The following is a 24,439-nucleotide window of genomic DNA, read 5'->3' on the forward strand; positions in this document are numbered from 1 at the left end:
ATCTACCGAATCGTGGATTCGTGGTTGGCCATGTTCACTTACTCTCTTGTCACACAGCGACCCAGAGGTCAGCAATTACCCCACCCTAGGCCAGTGGTCGTTCACGGTAACTTACTTCCTACAACGCACAGCAATCCAGAGGTCAAAAATGGCCCCATCCCGAAACTATGGTTGATTACGAGTGCTTACGCGCTTCAACACACAACAATCTAAAGTTCAGAAACTATCCCATTCTGAACCGTTGTTGATAATGTTCACTTACAGCCTAGAACACACAGAGATCCAGATATCAGCAATTTCCTTATCTACCGAATTGTGGTTGGTCATGTCCACTTACTCCCTATGACGTTCAGCGATCCAGAGGTCAGCGATTACCTTGCTCCAGACTCCAGGGTGGCTACAGTCACTTACTCCCTACAACTCACAGAGATCCAGATGTCAGCAACTGACCCGTCTCAGAGCCCTGGCTGGTCATGTTCACTTACTGTCTATCGTACCACGCACAACGACCCAAAGATCAGCAATTTCGTTGCCCAAGAACCGTGATTGATCACGCCCACATACTGCCTGCAACATATAACCCTCGAGATGTCAACCATTGCCTCATACCAGACCCGCGGTTTTTCATGTTCACTTACCGCCTATATACAATACACAGCAACCCAGAGGTCAGTAATTGACTCACACGCGGCCCGCGGTCGATCATATTCACATACACGCTACAACACACAGCGAGCCCCGGGTCAGCAATTACCACATTCCCGAGCCGTGGTTGATCATGTTCACTTGCCAGCTACAACACACCGCGATCCAAAAGTTAGCAATTGCCTCAACCCGGACCGGCGATTGATCGCGTTCACTGAGTGACACTGACTGCCTACGACACACAGAGATCCAGAGGTCAGCAATCGTTTCATCCTAGAACCCAGGTTGATTAAATTCGCCTACTCTCTACAAAAGACAGCGATCCGGAGGTTATTAATTGTCTCATCCACCGAACCGTAGTTGATAGCGTTCACTTACTATCTACACAAACAGTGATCCAGAGGTCAGCAATTGTCTCATACCAGACCTGTAGTTGATCACGTTCACTGACTGCCTACAACACACAGCGATCAAGAGGTCAGTAACTGTCTCACCACAGACGCATAGCTGACCTTCACTTACTACCTACAACACAAACCGATCCAGAAGTCAGCAACTGTGTTACCACGTACCCGTGGTTAATTATCTTCACTTACTGCCTATAGCACACAGGATCCAGATGTCAGCAGTTGCCCATCCCAGACCTGTGGTTAATCCTGTTTACTTACAAGCTACAAGACACAGCAACCCAGAGGTCAGAAATTGGCTCCTCTCGGACCTGTTGTTGGTCATATTTGCTTACTTTCTACAGCGCACAGCGATCCAGAGATCAGCACCCGGACCTATGGTTGATCGTGTTCACTTACTTCCTACAACACATCGCGATCCAGAGGTTAGCAATTGTCGCGTCCCATATCCATCGTTGATCCCGGTAACTTACACGCTAGCGCACACCGCAATCCAGAGGTCAGCAATTGTCTGGTCACAGACCCGTGGTTGATCGTGTTCACCCACCTCCTGCAACACGCAGCGAGCCAGTGGTCAGCAATTGCCTCATCTTAGAACAATAGTTAATCCTGTTCGCTCACCTCCTACAACATTCAGCGAGTCTAAGGTCAGCAATTACCTCGCCCCAGAACAGTGGTTGATCCTGTTCGCTTACCGACTACCATATCCAGCGAGTCAGAGGTCAGCAATTGCCTCGTCCCAAAGCCAAGGTTGATCCTATTGACTTACAGGCTGCCACACACAGCAACCCAGAGGTAAGCAATTGTCTCATCACTAACTCGTGGCTGATCGTGTTCACCCACCTCCTACAACACGTAGAGAGCCAATGGTCAGCAATTTCCTCGTCCCAGAGCCGTGATTCATCCTGTTCACTTACCGACTACAGCATTCAGCGAGTCGGGGTCAGCAATTGCCTCGTCCCAAAACTATGTTTAATCCAGCAATTACCTCGCCCCAGAACCGAGATTCATCCCGTCGACCTACAATCTACAACATCCAGTGAGCCAGAGATCAGCGCAGCAATTGCCTCATCCCAGAACCGCGGTTGATCATATTCACATACCGCCTACAACCCTCCGTGCGCACGAGGTCAGCAGTTGCCTCACCATACAATCGGGGTTGATCCTGTTCGTCTACCTCCTACAGCGCTCCCGTACCAGAGGTCAGCAATTGCCTCATGCCCTAAATTCGCTTTCTCCAGTTACGTACCAGCTAGAACACCCCCCAGTCCCCCATTTAGCCATCACATTCGCCATCAGAGCTATTTACCAAGTTCCCTACCTCCTGTAACTCCCCGCAAATCAGTAAACCCTATTCTGCAATCATCCAGTACTGAAAATGCCAACTTACACTCTACACTCATGGGTCAATCCGCAGTTAGTCTTGAGGGTTGCCCAACATCCCAAATCCAGCTCACTCACCCGCTATAGCTCACAAGCCCCCAGCGTCAGCCACATGACAATGCGAACAAGATAGTATCCGCGGCTTCTACTTGCCTTCTGTAACGCAAAACAACTCCTGAATCAGTTCCAGCTCTCCCGAACGACAACAAATACACTTACCGTCTGTAAAAAATTGTTAATTTATCGTCAGTTGTGCACTAGTCACTTCAAACCAAGAGGATTCTTCACATGTAAGATATTATACACCTTTCCATATATATAGGCTTTGACGTTCCTCTCGAGCAGAATTTTGGTAATAGTCTCGTCTCCCCGAACTGCTGCTATGTTCAGTGCGGTGCCATAGATTTCGCATCGAACATTCACATATCCGCCCTCTTCCAATAGCTGCTCAACTACCGCCCCTTGCCCTAACCACGAAGCTATCATCAAATGTGTGAGGTCACTAGGGCATGTATCCCTCCCCTTCAAGGTGAACCAGTACACCCGAAACCATGTCCGAAATCGTTTAGATCCAGCTTCGCAAATCAGTCGTGTAGACTCGAATAATTCCATCTGCCGATCTCGGGAATCTCTAAAGTGATCGGCCCAGTTTCTAGATGCGTAGTCAAGAAAGTCATATTTCTGGAGATGATTATAAACTGCCTGCGCTGCGCGGTCGCCGTAATTACCCATCTCTAACGGGTCGTTTACAAAGTCCTCGAGTGAAAGATAGGCAATACAAATGTCAGCCAAAAGGAAGTTTGAATCCTCAGGGCATAGGGTATACTGCCAGTTTCCCAGGCCAGGGAAATATCCCTGAAGTAGGAACTCCCTCGCGGTTTGGTGAACGAGGTATATCTTTGAGTCAATAACCCTCACGAAAAGTCCGCACAAGTTTTTCAATGTCTTTTCGAAACCACCTGCCAGATCCCCGATGTCCTTGATCGCCTTGTGCCCCCGCTTGATTCGGTATGCGATGTTCATTTCTCGAAGTGTAAGAGGCCTCGCCGCTGCAACAACTATATGAAGGATTCGTCGGGCTTTTTCGGGGTTTGCGCTTTTATCAAGAATCTTGGTGTATAGTTCTGCTATATCGGGTGGTGCGGTGGAGACAATATTGGTAAACACCTCCTGCGAGCCATCCTCACTATCCTTCAACATCTCGAAAACGAGGAAAACCCAAAGGAATGTCCGATCAGCAGAAGATTCCAGGAGATCCCGCAAATATCCCAACTCCCCAGGCTGTTGCCAGTATGACTCTAGGTCCCGAATGCCAGCATCAATAACACGAGTAACATCGGCTGTAATAGCGGTGACCTCTTCCTCCCCTTTCAGCCGGATCGTGGTTGCGGGTGAGCCGAGCTGCTTCTCGATTCTGTGATAGGGGCGACTTGTAACTAGGAATTTTAAAGGAATATCGGAAGTCCGTGGCCCAGGGAGACGAGTGATATGACTGATTAGCCGACTGAGAGTCCCTTCCTCACACTCGTCTAATGCGTCCACCACACAAATTACATTGCCGCACCCCCCCTCAACTACCGCCTTAACCAAAATATCCCACAATGTATCGACCTCCTCAGTAAACCCCTTTCCTTTGACCTGAAACGCTTCCCGGGCGAATACACTGAGGGTGCTTCTCTGAGCAAAAAGCTGATGCAGTATAGCGCAAAGCGCAAACGTTGCGCCCCTTTGTTCATCGCTGTCATATTTGAAGAAGAAATAGCAAACGATGGCATCCGTTTGGGTTTTCAGATGACTTATGAGGAACGAAGCGGTGACAGATTTCCCGCAACCAGGGTCCGCCGATAGCCAGAGGAGACCAGATGCTTCCTTTTTCAACCAGTCCTTATATTTTGGATGCTCCGTAACCCAGGCGCATGTTCCCTCCACCGACTCACGAACCCGGCCTCTGTGTTCTTGGTATTTGGAAGTGTATAGACATTGCAAAATTTCGGCATGGTCGTGGGACGGGACCGTGTGCCGGTGGTCGAAATTAATGTTGACTATGTTTCCCGAGTTGATGTTGTTAGAACCAGAGTTTCCGCTATAGTGACCTTGGATATTACTGTTGGCCATGGTGGGAGAGCCATGTCTACAAACATTTAGCATAACGAGCCCCAATATATACAAAATCAAGAGCATACGGTTCTAATGAGGAACGGTCCCCGGAGCGCGCGCCAGATTGTTGATTGCCCATGTTATCGGTAAGTGCTGGATTGAAAGAGATTGTATCTTGTTCTTCGATATTCGTAAAGATAATTTCTCCAACTAGGTCTCGATGAATGGAAAAAAAGAAGAGTCGAGAATCAAAGGAGTGAGTGCGCGGGGAAAGCCATCAACTCCACGACCCCGCAGAAAACTCAATCATTCAGGTCGCACAAGCGCTTCCCAATACCGCTCTACTTGTATCACAGGCTTCACAGACTCTCAATTTCAATCATCCTATGGTAACGTATCAACCTACCGTAATCGCTATCTCAGCCGCAATCCATAACGCTTCCCAGCATCTCTCATCCTAACCTACCTCTACCCCATCACATACAGCCCACAACTCGCTATCACGGCCCCGCACCCGTATCCCCCCCCGATCGCGACCGACATAGACATATTCCCTACCCCGCCGACAAAACTATCGCCCATCTCCTACGCCTTCTGAATTCTCCAATATTCAGCACTTTCTCTGAATTCGGTACAAGATCCCCGAACTTGAAAAAGCGAAATCTCAAGCCACCACCCTGCCCTGGCGTATCCACATATCAGACATGTCCCCCTCGGGGGAGCGAAATTCCCCGCAGATGTTGAATCGGACACGAAAATTTGGAACTTTTCTCTTGACACATCCTTTTCTCCTAAACCCCAAACCTCCTTAAATCTAGACTCTAAACCAATAGCAGGTTTACTGACTAACTTGCGAGCGGGTATGTGTGACGCGAACCGCGAGAAATTTAGTTAAACATCTGCCGGACCTATCGCAAGTTCTACATATGCTCGAACCCCCCCCCTCACACCGCAAATGGCGGTGTGGTCGATCCCCAATTACTACAAGATTGTAAGAAAGGGTAGTAAGTACTGCACGCTAGGCGAGGGGCATACTACAAAGCAGCAGCAACGGTAGCACTGACTGTGAGGTCTTGGTTGACGGATCAGACTCATTCTTCATATATATTCTTAGGGTCTCTTTCTAACTTTCCAGTCCCTGGCGCTTGGACGATTTCTCCCGCAGCGAGAGCGATCATTCCTCCCGGAAACCCTATCATACGCCCGAAAAAGATTTCCCAAGTTCGCCCCGACCGTCGGAAAGCTTGCGAGAGCGAGAGACAAGTTCACTAGAGTGGCGCTGGGACTTGAGGTTGGCTATTGTCTTGAGCAACGAGGTGCCGATTAAGTTACCTAGCGAATTAGACACTCGGTTATGATGCCGGCACCGCACTGCACTGTCAATACAACCGAGTGATCAACCGCGCATAAACCCATCAAACGCTATCCCTATACCCCCAATGGCAAGCACCATTCTATTCACCGTCGGCCCCCAGCAGAACCTTATTCCCATTCTACCTGTTTCCTGGTCAAGTTAGTATGCCAGATTATATACAATCCGAGAAGAAACCCCAATCATCACTGTCATGAGAATAAAAGCCATCCCCAGACCGGCGTTCCCAAGGATGTCCAAAAATTTCATGCGCCTCTACCGGATCAAAATGGCCTTACTGGTAACATTCAAAAAGATCTTCACCATTCAACCACACGACACTCAGCAGAAAACACCAAAGCCGCCAGAAGCCCTACCACAGGAACCCCACATCCCCAAGTCTTCCCCACCCCTACCCCCACCCCCTCAAGGTATATATTCCCTCAGCCCCCCCTCTACAATCTAACCCCTCCCAAGAAAAGACTGACCCCCACCAGCCCCCCCACAAAAACCTTCCTAATAGGTGAACGCTCCACCCCGTTCACCCTCCCAACACCCCTCCTCCACGCCCTCCCCACAAACACCCACCTACACCAAACGACCCCGGAAACATTCGCCCTCCTAAATACATATCTCAAAACCTCAACTTACAACCCCCCAGCACACCTACCACTCGCCAGCAAGTTGGAATGCCACATAGCCCTCTATAATCTCTCGACACGATACGAGGTCCCAGAATTGGCCTTTCACGTGCTGACGAAGGTGCATGCGATCCTGGCGCTACTCATCCCGCACGATCGCGGATACTCTATCAGTCCTGCGGGGATTAGCTGCTGCGAGAAGTGGAGCTTGGTCAGGCTCGTTTATGGTTGTGGGGGTGAGGGGGAGGGTGGTGGTGGCATGAAGAGGCTTTGGGCAGGGTTTTTGGCGGCGAATTGGCGATGGTATGTCAAGAGCGGACTCGTCAACGGTAGGATTGATGCGCGGAGTGATGTTGGTAGAGCGCTGGAGGAGGTGCACGGGTTGAAGGAGGATTTGTTGGTCGCGTTGGGAGCCGGAGGGTGGTTCTTGCCACCGGTCGAAGGGGGTGGTTGAGGGGATGGGGCAGCAGTCGGTACGGTAGTCTAGTATCATAACTACCGGTATCCGTAGCCGTGGTTCTGGCCCTGGTTGCGGTTGCGGGGTTTTGTTTTTCTCGTTCCGAATTAGGTATGTGTAGGCGGGTGGGTTTCCATTATTGGAAATGTATCATAGCGATGACAGCCGTGGCTTTTGATGGGGCTTGTGTTTCAACTTGACCTATGATGCCGGTATTTCACCACGCTCAACTTTTTTTTTAATCGAGTATAAAATCAAAGGTCTTTCCAGTGTAACAATTGCCCCATCACCAGGCAAACAAAAGGAACTCATAAAGAAAATCTTCCACCCCGCAATACTCTGTACAAGAATCCTAAAGCCAACCCATGGAACTCCTTCTAACAAATAATAATAATAAAACTTCCGCCCTAACTCCCACCTTTGGATCTCCAGTCTAGCTCTATTCCACGGCACCCCTAACCCTCAACTCCTCCACCAATCTCCGGTAGTCCTTCAATAGCTCCGCTACCTCGCTAATTTTCAAATCACCCGGGTCGTCTACCTCCAAGAACCTCGTAACAGGGGGCGGACTCATTATCGCCACTTTTGCCTGTTGTGACTTTAAGGAGTCCGCCAGGTCTGGGAATGTCTGTTGTAGCTGTCAGTAAACGCTCCACGGTACGGGGTGGGAAGAAATTAGCATACGCTCAACAGATCCACAACCGGGGCACTTTCTTCACGCTTATGCCCTTTATGCGCATTCTCCTGGCTCGGAGCACCTAGCGCTCGCATACTGGCGGGCGCGGGATCTGTGTTCGTAGCTGGTGTTGTGGGTGTCGAGCTTCGTGAAAACCCCCTCACGGCAAATCTCCCGAGGGAAGTCCCTAAATTCATCACAGTCTCTAGTTTATCCACAGCTACAGCTGCGGGTATCGCTGCTGCGCCACGAAGACCACCAGTGCTATGTTCCCTCTCTTCGGCCTTTTTACCGCTTTGATTGCTCATAATACTCGTCGTACTTTCAATCCTCTTCATGCCACCCGCAGAAGCCCCCCCGTCCATACCCAACCCCGAGGCAGTAGTAACCACTTGTGCCCTCTCTTGCTGTTGCTCCAAACCCCCTGTAGCCAGCGAATCCACAAGCCTCCTAGCGTCCTCCAATGTCTTCGGCAACTCCTCTCCCCGCTTTTCCATCTTGCCAAACAAAAACTTATAGCTGCTTTCTAGGGTATTGCCGATGCCTCTGATACCCTGATCTGCAGTGCTCACAGCACTTGTAGCGGCACTCGTGGCAAGGTCGATCGGAGTAAGATAGGACAACCTCTTTGTCGCTGCGCTTCCCGGTGCTGATGGTTGTAAGGATGCAGTTGAGGAGGAAGCAGAGAGGTTAGATCCGATTGCTCTTGTAGCAGCAGTTTGGGGCGCCGAAGCGGCAGCTGATGCAGCGGCCACGTGAGCCATCGCAAGTTTTTCGGACAAGTTAGCCAATGGATCACCAACCGGTGTGAAAGGTACATCAGGTGTCAGCGAGCGAGAGGTCATCGGACTTCCACTCCGACTACGACTGTTCGGTTGCTTTGGAGGGTTTGCATCGTCAACTTTTAGGGTAGCTAGGTCAACCGTCTCAAGAAAGGAGATAGCGGCTTCAAGATTAGTCAAACAATAGGCAGCTTCCCCGTCAATAGCCTTCTTCGCACGAAACCTTTGAATGAAAAAGAGGTTGGATATAATATTGAAGTCCTGGGTTGGCGGCGAAATGATTAGGGTATAAATGAGCGTTGGCAAGATAAAATCTGCCGAAGAGGAGGAGTTATGTGTGGATAGCCAATCTATAGACAGACACATCAGAAAAAGTTCGATCAAACAATGGGAAAGAGAAGCAGGATATCGAACCGACAATCGCCTTATGAGCTTGCTTCAAAGATGAAAGTTTTCCAAGGGGAAACTTTAGGTTGTTCATTCCAACCAAAGCTTCCACCGCTGGTCGTAATTCATCTTCGACATCACCCTCCGCACCTTCCAGCTCAACTCCCAAATGGCCCAGTTTGACACCAACCACATTCAGAGCTGCCATTTTACTCCTCAAACTCTCGTCCCGAGCTTCATCATCCGTGCTCTGATGCCTCCAGATGCGATCGTAAAGGCCCTCGGTAATCCTTCTCTCCACCGCTTCTTCGAGAGCCAATCGCTTGGCTTCTAAAAGCCTCCGATCCTTTTTCTTCTGAGAAATCTCGCTGATAGAGAGCATCTGGGTCGGGTTCTTGGATGCTGCCGGGGACGCCCGCGGTTTCTTAGACGCCAAAGATAGGTAAGAATGTGAAACGTGAGTATCGACATGTTGAAAAGCCGTGAGGTAAAACTGCTGGAAGACCTCCATAAGCTGTGCAACTGCCAGGGGCGTCGGGTGGATTTTCATTGCTAAGGAGTCTATAAAACTAATGTTTCTCAATAGCCATCCTCTATACTCAGTACTGCTGTTTACAGCATGCGCGAAAACGAAGGAAAACACCTACCGATCTGTCAAACTGAGAAGCTCAATAGGGAGATCATCGAACCCATCCGGCAAAGGTAGCGGGGGGCCTTCGTCATCCTCGCTTTCCTCGAGCCTAGAAACGGACGAAGCAGCGGGGGGTGAATCCGGAACCTCCGGGATTGTGAGCTCCGTCTGTAACTTCGAAAGGGGGTTCGAGGTTGATGGCTCTAAGCGAGAAAAGGAGCGAGCTCCCCTCAGCCCAGGCCTATCTGGAGAAGAAGACCGCAGAGATGGGGAGGGAGAACTAGATGGGGAGGGAACTATCATTTGGTCCATGCTTCTGTCAGCAACCGGAGAGTGCATGATAGGCGAAATCAAGCAGTAAAGGAAAATAGCTGGGAGGAGAAGGGAGATGGAGGGCATGGTCACCTCGAACAGAAGTCATGCTGGTTAAGGCGTCACGGTGGGGAAGTCATGGAAATAGAACGCGGGGAGGCGGGGCTCGGCGGGAGTAGGTCAAGTAGCGTTTTACCTTCGCTCACTTGACCGTTTATAAAGTTTTCAGACACTTGACGCCAAGACAGTTACTAATAATGCCAAGTTGTCCGAATACTTTTATAAAATTGGGACGGTATTCCAAGCTCGCTCCCCTCGGATGACCGGTTGCAACAGCTTAGTGCTCAGAAATACCGAACAGCATCTTCAGTTCGCAACTCGATAAAGAATGAGACAAATACCGAGACGTACGAGTAGTCTATGGATCCAATGCCGGCTTGCTAAAAAAACAATATGAGAGAACTATTGTGATGGATTGAATGAGTTACGGTAGGCTGCACGTAGAAGGAGGGCTATTGCTTAGTCACTCAGCTGTGCCGGTTCTCGTGGTAATAGAACACCTTCCGGTGAATACCTAAAAGGAGATGATCATCTTCTCTCCTCCGCCAATCTGTGACCCTTAAACTGTCTCTCTTCTCCTTCCTGTTCTCATCTCTGCTGAGGATACTTCCCGCACTGTTCTTCTCACTACTCGAGTATTCCAACAACTACTCGTACTTGTACGTATTTCCACTACCTTGTTCCTACTAGTCTAGTGGCAAACCTCCTCGCAAACACTGGATTCCCGCTACCGCAACCTCCAGCGCTAGAATCTCATCGCACTAACCCAGTACCACATCGAACAAGAAGCGCCAAACAAGCTCTTCCGGAGTTACTGGCACTATTATGTAAGGAGCTGCGATGCCACAAGGTTATTACGCCTCAGGTTAAATAGTGAGAAATGTTCTAGAGGCTCCCCCGTATAAATCTCCTCGGGACTAGAGAACAAAACGTACAAGTACCGGTATCAAGGTCTGGCTCTCTCATGGACAATAGGGTGGGAACAGAGCGCCTGGGGTCCGTGGGGATTCGGTTCCTCGGGTTTAAGCCTCGTTGTCCTGCTTATTCTTACTGGTTTGTTGGCGGGTTGACGTGAAAGGGATACCGGTACGACTTCTCTAATAGATACAGCAGGTGAGAATAAGAACCTGGGCACCTGACAATGATGCGGCCGGAAACAACCAAAAAAAAGGTGACTTTGACAACGGGCTTCACCCCTCAAAAAGCCTGAGGCATTTGAGAAACAAGCCCTTGTGTAACTGGGACACGGCGGACCCATCTATCCTCTCGGGTTTTGATATATTCGCTTGCCTTGTTGCCATCTCAGGTTTACGAATGTGTTGGGAGTGTCAGGGTTATTGGTCTCACCAGGTAAAATCGGTCTCGAAATATCATACTATGTGGCAACCCATGGCTACCGGTACCGTATTTCGCCCGACGGGAAGCTTCGGCGCTAGCGACCATTCGGCTAACAGAAAGTCCAAAGTTCTCCAAACAGAGTGATTATTGATGAAACTAGTGAGAAAATACTCGTAGACAAACAATAATACTGGTACAGTACTGTACAGGTACCGTACCATGGACATGATAAGAGCTTTTCTTCCTTACCAGTGCCAACTGATTTTGCGGGAGTCTAGATGCAGATCAAAATTGTTGAGTTTTTAGAGTCATATTTTTGAGGGGAAAGGCTGGGGCAGGAATAATATTATTGTTGTTAGTTGTTACGAGCATTTCCTTCGGTGTGGTTCGGGAACAGCACATCTATCATACCGGTACTTGTACATCGCTTCTCGTCCAATCATCTTCGATCCCAACAAGCTTATGTAATGCGCCAAGGCTTGGGGGATAGTTAATGACGAGGTCCCTTCCTTAGCTCTCACTGTTTACCACCTGGTCCACTACTTTCCTCGCTTTTTGCATGATGGTCACTTTCCCCAACTCTGTAGGGCTGTGCTCCGATGCAGCCCGTATAACAACAAGATTACTGTTATCCCTTCTCGCATTCTCGCCCTTATCTACCGTAGTAGCTACCCCAGATTCTCTCCCCCGGGCAGCAGCAGTCGCAACGCCTACCCAACCTGGCGATGTGTTAGGGCCTGGGCCGGTATTGGGGGGTAGTGGAGCTGCCAAGGGGCCTGGCGCCGGGGGGGGAGGGTCTGATCTTGTGTTTGTAGGTGTCCCTTGCCCCCTGGAAACATAGCGGAACTCGGACTCACAAACGTATGCTCATAGTCTTTACGCCATGTCCTTCACCACGGAGCCGATCAGTGAGAAATGTTCCCTTCGAAAGGGCGAGTTTGGTTTTACTGATCTATTGCAGCTACCCTTACCAGCTTCGACGATTAGACATCCATCCGGACACTCTAGTTGCCACCGAGGATGATCCGCAACTCCGGTCCCGCCCTCGGCATCGCCTGTCTTCTGGTGCTCGGCCGATCACGCGTTTGGTGGATCGGTCTAAAGAAACGGTTGAGGATATGCTTTACGCCCACCGAGCTCACAATCCCAGAACATTCTCCGACGATGACTGGACTACCGAAATCATTCCGATGCCCAACATAACCGATAAAACAACAGTCTTGAATCTTGCTCACATTGCAGCGGATGCGTATATTGAGGCCGAGGGCACGGAGGATTGGCTAGATATCGGGCAACCTTATAATTTGACAAGTGATTTTGGATGGGAAGGGGACGGGCTCCGTGGCCACATATTTGCGGACGAAGCCAACACCACGGTTATTATTGGGCTTAAGGGCACATCCCCCGCTGTTTTTGATGGGGCGGAAACGACCACAAATGACAAGATCAACGACAACCTTTTTTTCTCGTGCTGCTGTGCCAGGGTTTCGTACTGGTGGAAGACTGTTTGTGATTGTTTTTCCGGAACGGCATATACGTGCGATTCCGTATGCCTCAAGGATTCCATCCTAGCCGAGAATCGTTACTATCGCGCAGCCCTGAATCTATACACGAATGTGACGACTATGTACCCCGATGCTAATATCTGGCTTGTCGGTCACTCACTTGGTGGATCCGTTTCTTCACTACTCGGTCAGACATATGGGCTTCCGGTGGTTACATTTGAGGCTGTTGGCGAAGCCTTACCGGCTAAACGGATCGGGTTGCCGAAGCCTCCGAAGGATAACCCGCGGCATGCCAATGGTATGGCTGTTTTTCACTTTGGGAATACTGCGGATCCGATATACATGGGAACGTGTAACGGGCCGACGGCTGGATGCTCGATCGCAGGGTATGCTTTGGAGACTCGATGCCATGGTGGATTCGAGTGTGTGTACGATGTCGTCACTGACCATGGCTGGAGGATGGGCCTTGGGTATCACAAAATCCAAGCCGTGATTAAAGATATCATTGAGAAGTATGATGACGTCCCCCAATGCATCTTTGATGATGGCTGTGAGGACTGTTTCCTTTGGAAATTCGTCGACGGGAATAAGACGGCAACTACCACCACCACGAGCGTGTCGACGACCACTTCTACCAGCACTTGCAAAACACCCGGATGGTGGGGCTGTCTTGACGAAACCACCACAACAACTGTAGTCACGACGACCTCCACATCTACGGAAACAAAGCCTACAACGACATGCACTCATTACGGGTGGTTCGGCAACTGCCTCGATCCAAGCCCAACAACCACAATCCCCATCGTGACTACAACCAAAACCGCAACCACAACTCCCACCATAACCACCATTATCACTAAAACCGCCACAAGGACTAGCGCCACCGCCACCCCAACCGAAACCTGCACGCACTATGGTTGGTTCGGTGGCTGTCTAGACCCTCCCCCAAACACGAATTCGAACCCTCCTGTTACACCAACGAGCACTCCCTCGCCATCACCCCCAGTGGAAAAATGCCGGAAGTTTTTCTTTTTCGGTCACTGCTCTACCACATCAGCCCCTGCATCGACAACCGGAGCACCCTCGCAACATATGAAGGGCGCGGAATGTCAACGTCCCGGGGTGTTTTGGGGGTGTTGGGATTTGAATCGGAATGCTGAACTTTGATTTGATGAGTAGTATGGGCAGTTGCATCATTGCTTTTTTAGCAACGGAGTTTTTTTTTTTTTTTTGGTTCTTTTCTGTTCTCTTCCTGAAATCAAGCCGGTTCATTGGAGGACTTTTGCTTTTTATGGCTATGTAGGTATGGGGTCTTTAACTCATTTTGTTATCCCCCCCCAGATTGTCTACTAGCGCGGGGTTCGAGCCGCTGTCGGATATCTCGCATACATGTAAGCTCTGGAATTTTAGAATGAGTTTTCCCTTTTTCTTTTCACCATGAGAAGTTTAGGTCATGTTGGACACGTACCAATAAAAATAAACCGTGATATCTTTTGAAAACAGCATATTTCTATACTAGTTTGACCAAAGCTGGCTAATTCAAAAGAAGATATTAATGCCCGACTTTCATGACATTTTCGCCGCAAATGAAATACGCCGACACAGCACGTTTTCTGGTTATAGCTCGACTTAAAGGTCTCCCAGCGGACTTTTGATCCCACAACGGTAGTTGGAAAGGCGACTGCTATCCTGGTATCGATTCTTTTACGCTCTTTGGCGAAAGGGATTGGGAGTTTCCCTATTTGGCATGGGCCGATAAAAAATCATACCGTACAAGTACCAGTATTCCGCTAGAAGGCTCCCCTCTGCCCATTCCAGCTAAAGGGGAACTTAGTAGAGCACCGGTGGATAAGGAGTAGGAAAAATAGTCACGTTTCAAAATACTACTCGAGTACGAGTACACTTCCCGAGCCACTGTATCTCGCAGCATGTTTATTTTCCCTACCTCTCGATCATCAGTGCTCCTACGGCCTTCTTCTCCTCTACCAGTAGTATGGGTGGGTAAGGGGTTGCCCTGTGGTGGGCTACACGTTAGTCTAGTTTTCCGTTTGAAGCTGGCTTTGATGACCTCATTTGAGTATTAGGAAGTACACCACACTGTTCCCGAGTATACTCGAGTACTCTGTGTTTTCTCACATTGGCACGCCTAACGGGGCATAAGTCATTAAGAAGAAAGGGATTTTTTTTATGATATGGTGGTGTGCCAAGCAGTAATATCATAATAATATTATTGTGGTAGTTATAAAATAGGTGTCGTAGAAGATGCTCCTCCACGTCAGAGAGAGCGTCATACAAACACGCACATCAGTACTGCGCTATGATAGGAGGTGCCGTGAAAGCTTTTCGTTTTCCGTCTTGAAGTTGTTATGGCTTTATATCGTGCGTGCCTGGTAAGTTGGATAGCTTGTTCTGTTCTAAAGAACTTTATGCGAATAATCAAATTTTTTTGTTCTTGCAAATATTTCGGCTGCGGAAGTAGATTAACGTTTTTAATGATAGTGAAAATCATGAATTATCGGATCATCTTCTGGCTAACTTAGGTGAAGCGTAGGGAGGGTGGTAATAAATTTTGTAGGCGTTTTTGCAACTCCGTGTTATAGTCGATTGTGACACTTTTCGTCGGAAATTGGTATACCATACGGAATCTGATCTTCACAGTCCTACCCCTCTTGTTGGTCCCACAATGGACATATCGTCTGTATTGATGTTTTTTAAAAATGCGCAAATGGGAGGTTAGGGTTGGGGTTTATTCCGGCGATTTAGCACCCCCTCTTGGGACACAGAACAGCACTAGTATCGTACCGTTGTGCTATGGATTCTCTATAAGAGGGTTGGGGAAGAAATACTAGGAAGAGGTACATAAACAGGTGAATGCAGATATAAGGTATTAGGGCAGGTTGCTGCAAGGTTGCCGTCTATCCCGACACCTTTGGTTGTAAGGGATTGTATCGTATTGTACAGAGCTGCCTAAAACAAACAAGAGCGAATATAAACGAATGATAGAAATGAGGGGGGAGGCATAGGGCGACAGGAGTAAGTCTAACCAAAGGTTCAAGGAGAAAAAAGGTGAAGAAAGAGAAAACCACCACCTGTGAATTGATGGGTCTTGAGAACACTAGTCTGCATGCGGCAACTATTTGTGGAGCAGGAATATGTCTGGTAAGAAAGAAGGAACGACGTAAATTAATAAGACTAAAGGACAAGCGCAAGTGGCAATGATAAAATAGTAGTTGATGGTAGTGACGACGGTTGATCGGGTGTTGGGATGGGTGCCAGTTTCCGCGGGAGGGTACCCGAAGCTTAGGTACCATGCGGGATGGGGTTGGGGCAGCAAGGATGGTTCGGTTGAGGAGCGGTTACTATTAGCGGACTCGGAAACATAGCCCGGGAGGTCCGGTGCCCCCCTCTGCTCATCCGGGTCTGCCGATGGGAGCAAAGGTTGTGCGTTAAGGTCTGCGATGTTGGTGTCAGGAAGACCGTGTTTGAATCGCATCTCTAACACACAGCGCTCGCTCACGCGTCCAGAGGGGAGAGGGGGAGGTGCCCAGCCACCGTGATCCGCATTGTTGGAATTAACATTTACCCGGTCCGGATGGATGCTCAAAACGCCAAGATGTCTTGTAGAGGAAGCGAGCCACGGCAGTGTCTGGATCTGGTTGTCCGGGGTGGCGGTGAAAATATCTTTTCGTTCCCGAAGCATTTTTACCACTCCCTCATGCCCGTTCTCAGCCGCCCAAGAGAGTGGTGTCCGGCCATACTTGGTGTCTCCTTGGTTGGGGTTGACATCCCTTCGTCCCAAAAGCATCTTAACTACCGCCTCATGCCCACTCTCAGCGGCCAATGAGAGCGGTGTCCGGCCATGCCTTGTGTCTGCCGTATTGGGATTGACATCCACTCGTGCCAAAAGCATCTTTACTACCCGCTCGTGGCCATGCCGGGCCGCCAGCGAGAGTGGCGTTCGGCCGTATTCTGTGTCTGCCGTATTGGGATTGACATCCTGTCGTTTCAAAAGCATCTTTACTATCCTTTTGTGCCCGTTCTCAGAAGCCAACGAGAGTGGTGTCTGGCCATATCCGGTATCTGCCGTGTTGGGATCAACATCCTGTCGTTTCAAAAGCATCTTTACTATCCCCTCATGCCCGCTCTCAGCGGCCCGCCAGAGGGGTGTCCGGCCATATTCGGTGTCTGCTGTATTGGGATTGACATCTCCTCGTGCCAATAGCATCCCCACTATTACCTTACGCCCATTCCCGGCAGCCCACGAGAGTGGTGTCCGGCCATATTCGGCATCTGCCGTATTAGGATTGACATCCTCTCGTCTCAAAAGTATCTTTACTATCCCCTTGTGCCCGTTCTCAGAGGCCCACGAGAGCGGTGTCTGGCCATATTCTGTGTCTGCCGTGTTGGGATTGGCATCTCGTCGTTCCAAAAGCATCTTTACTACCCCCTCATGCCCGTTCTCAGCGGCCCGCGAGAGCGGCGTCCGGCCATATTCGGCATTGGGATTGACGTCCTCTCGTTCCAAAAGTATCTTTACTATTCCCTCGTGCCCGTTCTCAGCCGCCGACAAGAGTGGCGTCTGGCCATATTCGGTGTTTGCCGCATTGGGATTGACATCATCTCGTTCCAAGAGCATCCTTACAATTCTTTCGTGCCCATTCTCAGAGGCCCACGAGAGTGGTGTCTGGCCATATCCGGTGTCTACCGTATTGGGATTGATATCCTCTCGCGCTAAAAGCATCTTCACTACTCCCTCTTGCCCGCTCCAGGCGGCCCACGAGAGTGGTGTCCGCCCATGAACGGTGTCTGCCAAATTGGGGTTGACATCCCCTCGCCCCAAGAGAACCTTCACCACTTGCTCATGCCCTTTCCCAGCAGCCCACGAGAGCGGCGTGCGGTCATATTCGGTATCTGCCATATCGGGATTGACATCGCCTCGTTCCAAAAGCATCTTTACCACCTCTTCTTGCCCTCTGATAGCTGCCCATTTGAGAGCCGAACTCCCCATACAATCAATCGCATTAATATCCCATTCCTTCATCTTCAACACGGAACTAACTAGTGCTACGATCGGAAGAAACGCTACTGCATGCAATCCTGTAAATCCCTTAGGGCCTCTAACGCCGCAATAATAAGGTGGCGAGTATGTATTTTTCTCATAGCGCAATAGCATTAGTTGAGCAGAGATATGCTCATCAAATCTATCAAGAAGCCTCAGCGCAAGTGTTTTCACATTTTCCGTCATCCCCTTTCTTGCATGATCCCCCCAGTAGCAAGAAGCATATTTCAGAAAGGGGGTTGTTGAGGGGGCCGAGAGAAGAGTTGGCGGTAGATCCCGGACACTTCCAAAATTGAGGTATGTCAAGCAAACTTGCGCCATTGTTGAGTGGGGACTATCGAATAGGGTCGGATCGCTTGAGAGATGCTCCTGCAGAGTAAAGTGCACCAGTCGAAGTGTTGATGAAGATGCCTCGACTGTAACAAGTCCTAGAGAAGATGACAGGAGTGTCCGTAAGGCAGGAACATTTTCAATATCCAGGTCTGTAGATCCCACCTCCACTCCCAAAGCGTGGCAGAGCTCCTGGGCCCGTAATGGCCGTTCCGAATACGCTACCCACATCAGGACTCTCAGCCCAAGTATTGATTTGCTTCCCTTCTGCGCCTTCAGCCGCGTTAGAGTGGCCGTGTATGCATCACTCAGTCCATTGCCCCGTGTCATCTCTTCGAGCTTCTTTCTTCTCTGACGAACTGTCACCTCCCCTAGGATGGAGTCCATGTTCAGCGAAACAAGGAGGAATCTGTAAACAATCTTTGTAAGTATACATCATTGATAGAGGGGAAATGCTAAATCCTCCTACACACATATCAGATATCTTCTCCAAGATAGTTCTCACAATATCCGCTCGTAAATCATTGTTCATAGCCTCTGGCTCAGTGTCCCGGTCTAACCTCATCTCTAGATAATTCCTAATATCATCAGTGTTAGGACTGATGGATATCACTACCGCCTCGCCGAGATATCTTTGAATATCTTCTTTGACATGGGGCCTCCCAGTGAGGAGTATTCGGGTTCTAGGGCACTCCCGAACAATATCTCTCAGTGACCCGAGGAAGTCCGGCAGATGCTTCGGTAGGCATTCATCCAGAGCATCGATACAGATGAAAACTTGGGGTAGCGAAGAAACCGCGATCCTTAACATTCTCATAAGATCTGGAAGTGTCAACCCTCTACCACCAATCTCTTTCTTCCCTTCTTCAAACGCCTCGCGTAGATATCCCGGGATCTCCCCTCTTCCTACTAGTTGCTTTAGGATAGCTCCCATTAGGTTGGTGATTGTCTGCTCTTGCTGGGAAAGGAAGTCGCAGTACAAGCATGCAACGGCGATATCCTCCCCCCTTGCCTGGTCACACAAGTTGTCGATCACTAGGGAGCTGATTTTTCTCGCCGTCAGCGATCCTTGCTTCGCTCAAAGGATCAGGAAATTTACATTACATATGTCTTACCCACTCCCGGGTTCCCGCTGCAAAACAGGACAGGCTTACCAACTCCACCGCCGCTATCCCTCCACTCCCGAAACTCGCTTGTCTCCAATAGCCAATCCCCCACGCCGTTGAATCGGTCGGTGCGCACAGCTTGATGCCTGTTATTTGGCTCTAGTGGAGAGAGCCAGCGCATGATCTGTGCATCCTCATCGGACTTATAGACATTCGCGTTATTGAAGCATCCTATTATGTTGCCGCAGTTCGCATTGCCGTCGCCGATCTTGAATGATGGCGTATTTGCAGTATGGGTCATGATATACCGTCTGTGGTGTTGGCTGAATCTAGGAATGGTGCAGCAATTTGTTGGAGTATCGCGGGAGTTCACAAACTTTCCGTGAGGAAGGCTGAAGAAAGAAGGGTGGTCTAGGTTGTGCGACAATTAGTATCCGGGTGTGAATTGGAGAGGGTACCCGTGCAGGACATCGTACGTGACTAATATGAGACATGTGGCGCTTCGCTTGAGTGACTTCTCGTAAGCTGCCAAATGCGCATCTCTTTAGTTTCTGCATGTCATTCTAACATGGAACGGGTTAAATATTGAGACTTTGTGGTGAACCAGAGACTAGATGGTGTGGGGTTGCACTGTTTTGAACAATTAATGCCGTAGCTCTTCTCCACTCTCCATTAATATGTCTTCTGTGAGCTCACCTTTCTTGCTTCCGCGATTCTGTTCCTTCTAATCCTTGGTGTTCCGCACCCCTCTAGTTTTCCTGCTTGTACCGGTACTGTATTAGCTGAATTTTTGCAGTCTAAAGGAAGATGGTTCCGGGCTTTATCCTGGGTCAGGAGGGTACAGAGATAACAGGGCTCCAGAGCGAAAAAAAGGGAATTTGAATGGCGGATTGCTGGAAACAGTGGCAAAACAAAATCCGTTTGGAGTGCCATTTTCGGCCTCCCGAGTGCGGGTCCCGCTTGAGGAGGCGGTGCTGATCGCAACTCGCTATAATCAGGTTTGAGTACTATTATTGGGAGTGCAGTTGGCGAAGAGCAGCAGGAGAGTATGAAGCTAATATCTCCTCAAGAGTCTGCAATATGGATGGCAGTCTCGGCCATGGATATTCACCTTCTCGACTTTAGAATGCACTTTGGATGTGCCGGGTGGTAAAACCTCGTCCAGATCGCGAGGATCCGTATTCCAACCCATGAACGAACAACGGCTAACCACTTGCTTGAATGTTTGTGCGTGTCCTGTCCTGAGGGCTATAGCCAATGATCGCATCCACATGTTCCGATCTCTTTCCAAAGAGTCCGTTCCTGTTGATGCTGGATGATATTCGAAACATGACTTGTGGGCGGGTGCGATGGAGTTGATTCTATAAGGTACGGGTGATAGTGTTATTGGTGGAAAGCTTTGGGGAGTGAGAGCCTTAGTAATCATACGTTTTCTTTTGTTCTGAAGAATCGCATAGAATGTTCTTTCCCTCGTTCTTTGTTCGGAGGCTGTGGAGGAGGAAAGAGTCCTGTAGCGAGCCGGAGATGGTCCGCGAGCTCCTCCTCTCCTACCGCAACTAGATCCGCCTCCTCCTCCTCCAGATAAATTTAAATTTAAGGTGGATAGGGCGAGCTCTAATCGAGCAGTATCCACGCCGTATCTCGACTGACTAACCTCATCCCCGTCAGAATATTAACACACCCCACAAAGCCACTGCCCAAAACATCACACGGAGGACTCATACCGCAAAAAACCAGCGTCTTGAATGTTGCACTAGTTGCTCATACCTGTGACAAAGCTTAGCCCATCCCCATCTCAGTTCTGAATGTCCATTCAAAACACCGCCTCTACAGGGGAAGTCATCAAACAATTCCACCCCCCTCCGGGAGCCGCCGGTATCCAGCTGCGCGCGTGCCAGCATGGAGCGGGGACTTGTATTAAACCCCCCCTCAACATATCAAAACTACCAGTAGAGTAATTGGAGAACTCATTTCTTGCAAGTTTGCCGCTAATCCTAGCAAAATTGCCGTATGATTTATCATTAGTCTTTCAGTCCTTACATTATGATTGCGCGGTATTGTGCCCCGCGGGGCAAACAAGAAAAGTGCCTTGTGAAGATAATCTTTTCGAGAGGGTAAATTCTGGACATACTGGCATCGTTCTCAATTGTTTCTGTTTTTACATGTAATTATGATACCGGCACCCCCTCCTAACAGCAGAATTGGTACGATAGTATCGTAGACTACTGGTAGTGCTCCTTCGCCCACGAAATCGGAAACTGAGTCCATCTCTTCCCTAAGCGTGCCTCTTGGCAGTTTGTGTCCAGAGACATACAAGCGCAAGTTTCGCTTGAGGGTCAGTTGGTTTTGGTTTTATTCCACGATTTGACTTTGTTTCTGTCGTACTTAGCTTCGCTAGTTCTGGAACTACCTAGCCTCGGAATGTTCCTAATAGGGGGCATATCAATGTATTTATTAGGGATGACCAGGCCTATCGGTGGGTTTTCTGTCTTTAAAACGTATGGTAATTTTATTGAATCCACGCCAAGAATGGGCTCCTCTTTTGGAATAGCACCCCCTCACCCATAAAAATTACACTGTTTGAAAGACTGTGTCAGTAGCGCAAGGTATCAGTGTCCTGTGAGACAACGGCATTTAGGAGAAATTAGACGCGCTCCTTTCTTGCCGCAAAATTCGCCCGGTATGAAGGGAATCGAGCCATATCTCATTCAAATATATTATCAAGGTTGGAACTACAAGTACTGTACTGTACAGTACATGAAGGACTATGGCGCAATATAATTTTATAGGTAGTAGTGAGGAAATAGAACAGCGTGTAATGCTTGATAGATTCATTCAGCCTCAGAGTCAGAAGGTATTGCTATCAAGGTTGGTGATATTTATTAGAAAGCAGCTTCACCTCTATACTCTTTATGGATCGGCGGGGGCTATTCCGAAAGAGGTGCCCATTCCTGTCTCGAGGACGCGAGCACAGTATCGTCGTATCAAAAGCGGATGCTTGAAAGGCGCCTAAGTTTGATGTAATTTTTTTCTCCCTGTTAGCGGGGACTTTGTCGAGACTTCTGCGCTATTATGCTCTATCGCGCAGAATTAATGAAGGTTGAGATAGCTATTATAGGTTACCCGAGTTAGAATAGTAGCTACCGGTATCCTGGGACTCGATTTTTTTTTTTTTGGCGGGGTATTGTAATGGGGTCGGGGGTTAGATCTTGGCTGCGCTGGCCATTTGGCGCTCGAGCGCTATGTAACGTCAGCTTATGGAATTGGGGGAGGAAAAAATCAAAGATCATTGAATTGATTCTTAATCACTGGCATCATAGACGAAATTATTATTCTTGAGTACGTCCATATCAAAAAAAAAAAAAAAAGAAACAGACAACCCAAACCTTGTGTTTGTAAGTATTTTGAATGGGATCCGCAGAAACAACTCCCTGTTTTCGAATTGGCGCATCAGAGCGCATGAGACTCTTGGGTTGTAGAATGGTTCATTTTTTGGAACCCTTGAATGCTGGGGTTGGAGGTTTGGCGGACTGTAGTCTGTTTTATGAAACGACCTGTTCGGAGTATTCTCAAGATGGAAATTCAATCTTGAGGGTTAGATGGTCTTACAAGATACGCGTGAGAGCGAATGAGTAGTTTTAGATAGTGATACTATGGCGCAGGTATGGAAAATATCAAGGTTGTACCGAGTCAGTGTAAACGTGCTAATAGTATGACATGTATCGAGTTGTTTGAGAACAAACAGCCAACTCAAAAGCAATGGATATTAATATGAAAAAAATCGAGATAACTACTCTCCCTACCCAGATATAAGCTAGCATCAAGAACCCAATCCTCGACATCTCAGCACTCTCACCACAACCGCTAACTACAAGCATACGCACAAACGAACCTACACAATGTCTTACCAATTCCCACTCCCATACCAAAACCTCACCTTTTCCCCAGGCGAATTTCCCTGCCCGAACCAGCAATGCCCCACAAAATTCTACGTCGAGGTCCCCCTCCTAGTGCAGAACTCGAGGACCCGCACAACCCTTCCCGCCACTATCTCCCAGCCAACCAGGGACCTCCTGGTCGGGCAATGCTACGCCTGTCAAGAGCGCATATGCCTCCTCTGCCTCAACGCTAAACACGAATCCTCGCAATGCAACATAACTCCATGCCCCATCGCTCTGGAAGATTTCCGCGACGCATGGGATGCGTTTGAGCAGGCTTGCCCGGTGGGTATACGTGCCCGGCACGAGGGGAGCTTTGAAGAGGATGCGGTGGGGGAGTTGGACGCGTGGGATGCTATGATGCTCGTGCATGCAGTGCGCACTAGTGAGCAGCGTTTTAGGGAATTAGAGGAGGAGAGGGAGTTCGAGAGCTCTGTTATTTCCGGGGATAGCGAGGAGGGGTTGGAAGACGAGACGGAGGAGGATATTCAGGCTAGATTGTGGGAGGAATTGAGGAGGGAGTTGAGAGATGCTTATGAGGTGTTGATGGGGGGGTGTGAATTCTCCGAGGGGAAATTACCGGAGTAGGGATTCTCAGAGGGTTAGAGAACTATTTTTTATTGTTTGGTGTTTTTCTGACATGAGTTGATGGGATAATCATGTTATGGTATTTTTGCGGAGGGGTTGTGCAAGAGGACTGGCCAGGAGTTGTTAGATTACTTGCAGATAAGGCCGGGTTCCTCACTATCTAGCACTTCTAGCACAATCTATCCATCCCGTGGAAAAAACCCCAGATTATTTTCGCTCGGTCTGTAGTAATTAGTGTTCGAATGGGGCGTACGTCACCGCACTGTGGGGGACTGATACCTCACACTAGATTGCAACTATAAAGCACAAAACCGGAAATATCGTGCAATTTGATTCCAGGTAATGTCATCATCATTCTCAATGGGGACACATAGTGTAGAAAGTTCAGTTTTTCTAGACAAAGACTTAAAGATGAGGCTCTGGTATCATATTGGGAGTGCCGCCACTGCGGTAGAGTCGAGTTGGATCCCCGATATCCACATCTGAAACAGCTGGAGCTAATTCCATTCGAAAGCTAAAATTCGATTCTCTTTGCCTCCTCCACTGTGGACCATTTGTAGACTTTACCCCGACCCCCTCTCGCATCTCGGTTGAGAGAGAGCAAAGACGTTATCTGTATGATACCTGCTCGGCCAAGGGCATGCGGTAGGTTTATGCTAAATCACCATACCATATTGCATCGTATTGCGCTTAATCGCGCGCATCGTAAACTTACCGTCCAATCACCTCATAATAACGAGTGATAT

General features: G+C 49.0%; 5 protein-coding genes; 3 read left to right on the plus strand and 2 right to left on the minus strand.

The window, feature by feature from the left end:
• The first annotated feature begins 4,933 nt into the window (after positions 1-4,933).
• GSTUM_00010593001 (uncharacterized protein) lies at positions 4,934-6,181 on the plus strand. XM_002841393.2 has 2 exons: positions 4,934-5,533; positions 5,668-6,181. The coding sequence occupies exons 1-2, from the start codon at positions 5,488-5,490 to the stop codon at positions 5,802-5,804; spliced, it is 183 nt and encodes a 60-aa protein (XP_002841439.1). The 5' UTR covers positions 4,934-5,487; the 3' UTR covers positions 5,805-6,181.
• Positions 6,182-6,186: 5 nt separating this feature from the next.
• Positions 6,187-7,017, minus strand: GSTUM_00010594001 (uncharacterized protein; the record flags this gene model as incomplete). XM_002841394.2 has 1 exon in its annotated part: positions 6,187-7,017. One exon carries the CDS (start codon positions 7,015-7,017, stop codon positions 6,664-6,666), a length of 354 nt encoding a protein of 117 aa, XP_002841440.1. The 3' UTR covers positions 6,187-6,663.
• Positions 7,018-7,212: 195 nt separating this feature from the next.
• On the minus strand, positions 7,213-9,945 carry GSTUM_00010595001 (uncharacterized protein). XM_002841395.2 has 5 exons: positions 9,863-9,945; positions 9,474-9,753; positions 8,854-9,395; positions 7,666-8,789; positions 7,213-7,609 (listed from the first exon to the last, which is right to left on the minus strand). The coding sequence occupies exons 1-5, from the start codon at positions 9,876-9,878 to the stop codon at positions 7,421-7,423; spliced, it is 2,151 nt and encodes a 716-aa protein (XP_002841441.1). The 5' UTR covers positions 9,879-9,945; the 3' UTR covers positions 7,213-7,420.
• Positions 9,946-11,726: 1,781 nt separating this feature from the next.
• Positions 11,727-14,172, plus strand: GSTUM_00010596001 (uncharacterized protein; the record flags this gene model as incomplete). XM_002841396.2 has 3 exons in its annotated part: positions 11,727-11,978; positions 12,041-12,075; positions 12,129-14,172. 3 exons carry the CDS (start codon positions 11,727-11,729, stop codon positions 13,837-13,839), a joined length of 1,998 nt encoding a protein of 665 aa, XP_002841442.1. The 3' UTR covers positions 13,840-14,172.
• A 6,800-nt stretch (positions 14,173-20,972) lies between these two features.
• GSTUM_00010598001 (uncharacterized protein) lies at positions 20,973-21,379 on the plus strand (the record flags this gene model as incomplete). XM_002841397.2 has 1 exon in its annotated part: positions 20,973-21,379. One exon carries the CDS (start codon positions 20,973-20,975, stop codon positions 21,123-21,125), a length of 153 nt encoding a protein of 50 aa, XP_002841443.1. The 3' UTR covers positions 21,126-21,379.
• Positions 21,380-24,439: the final 3,060 nt, after the last annotated feature.

The sequence above is a fragment of the Tuber melanosporum genome (genome assembly GCF_000151645.1).
Source record: "Tuber melanosporum whole genome shotgun sequence assembly, scaffold_71, strain Mel28".
Lineage (NCBI taxonomy): Eukaryota > Fungi > Ascomycota > Pezizomycetes > Pezizales > Tuberaceae > Tuber > Tuber melanosporum.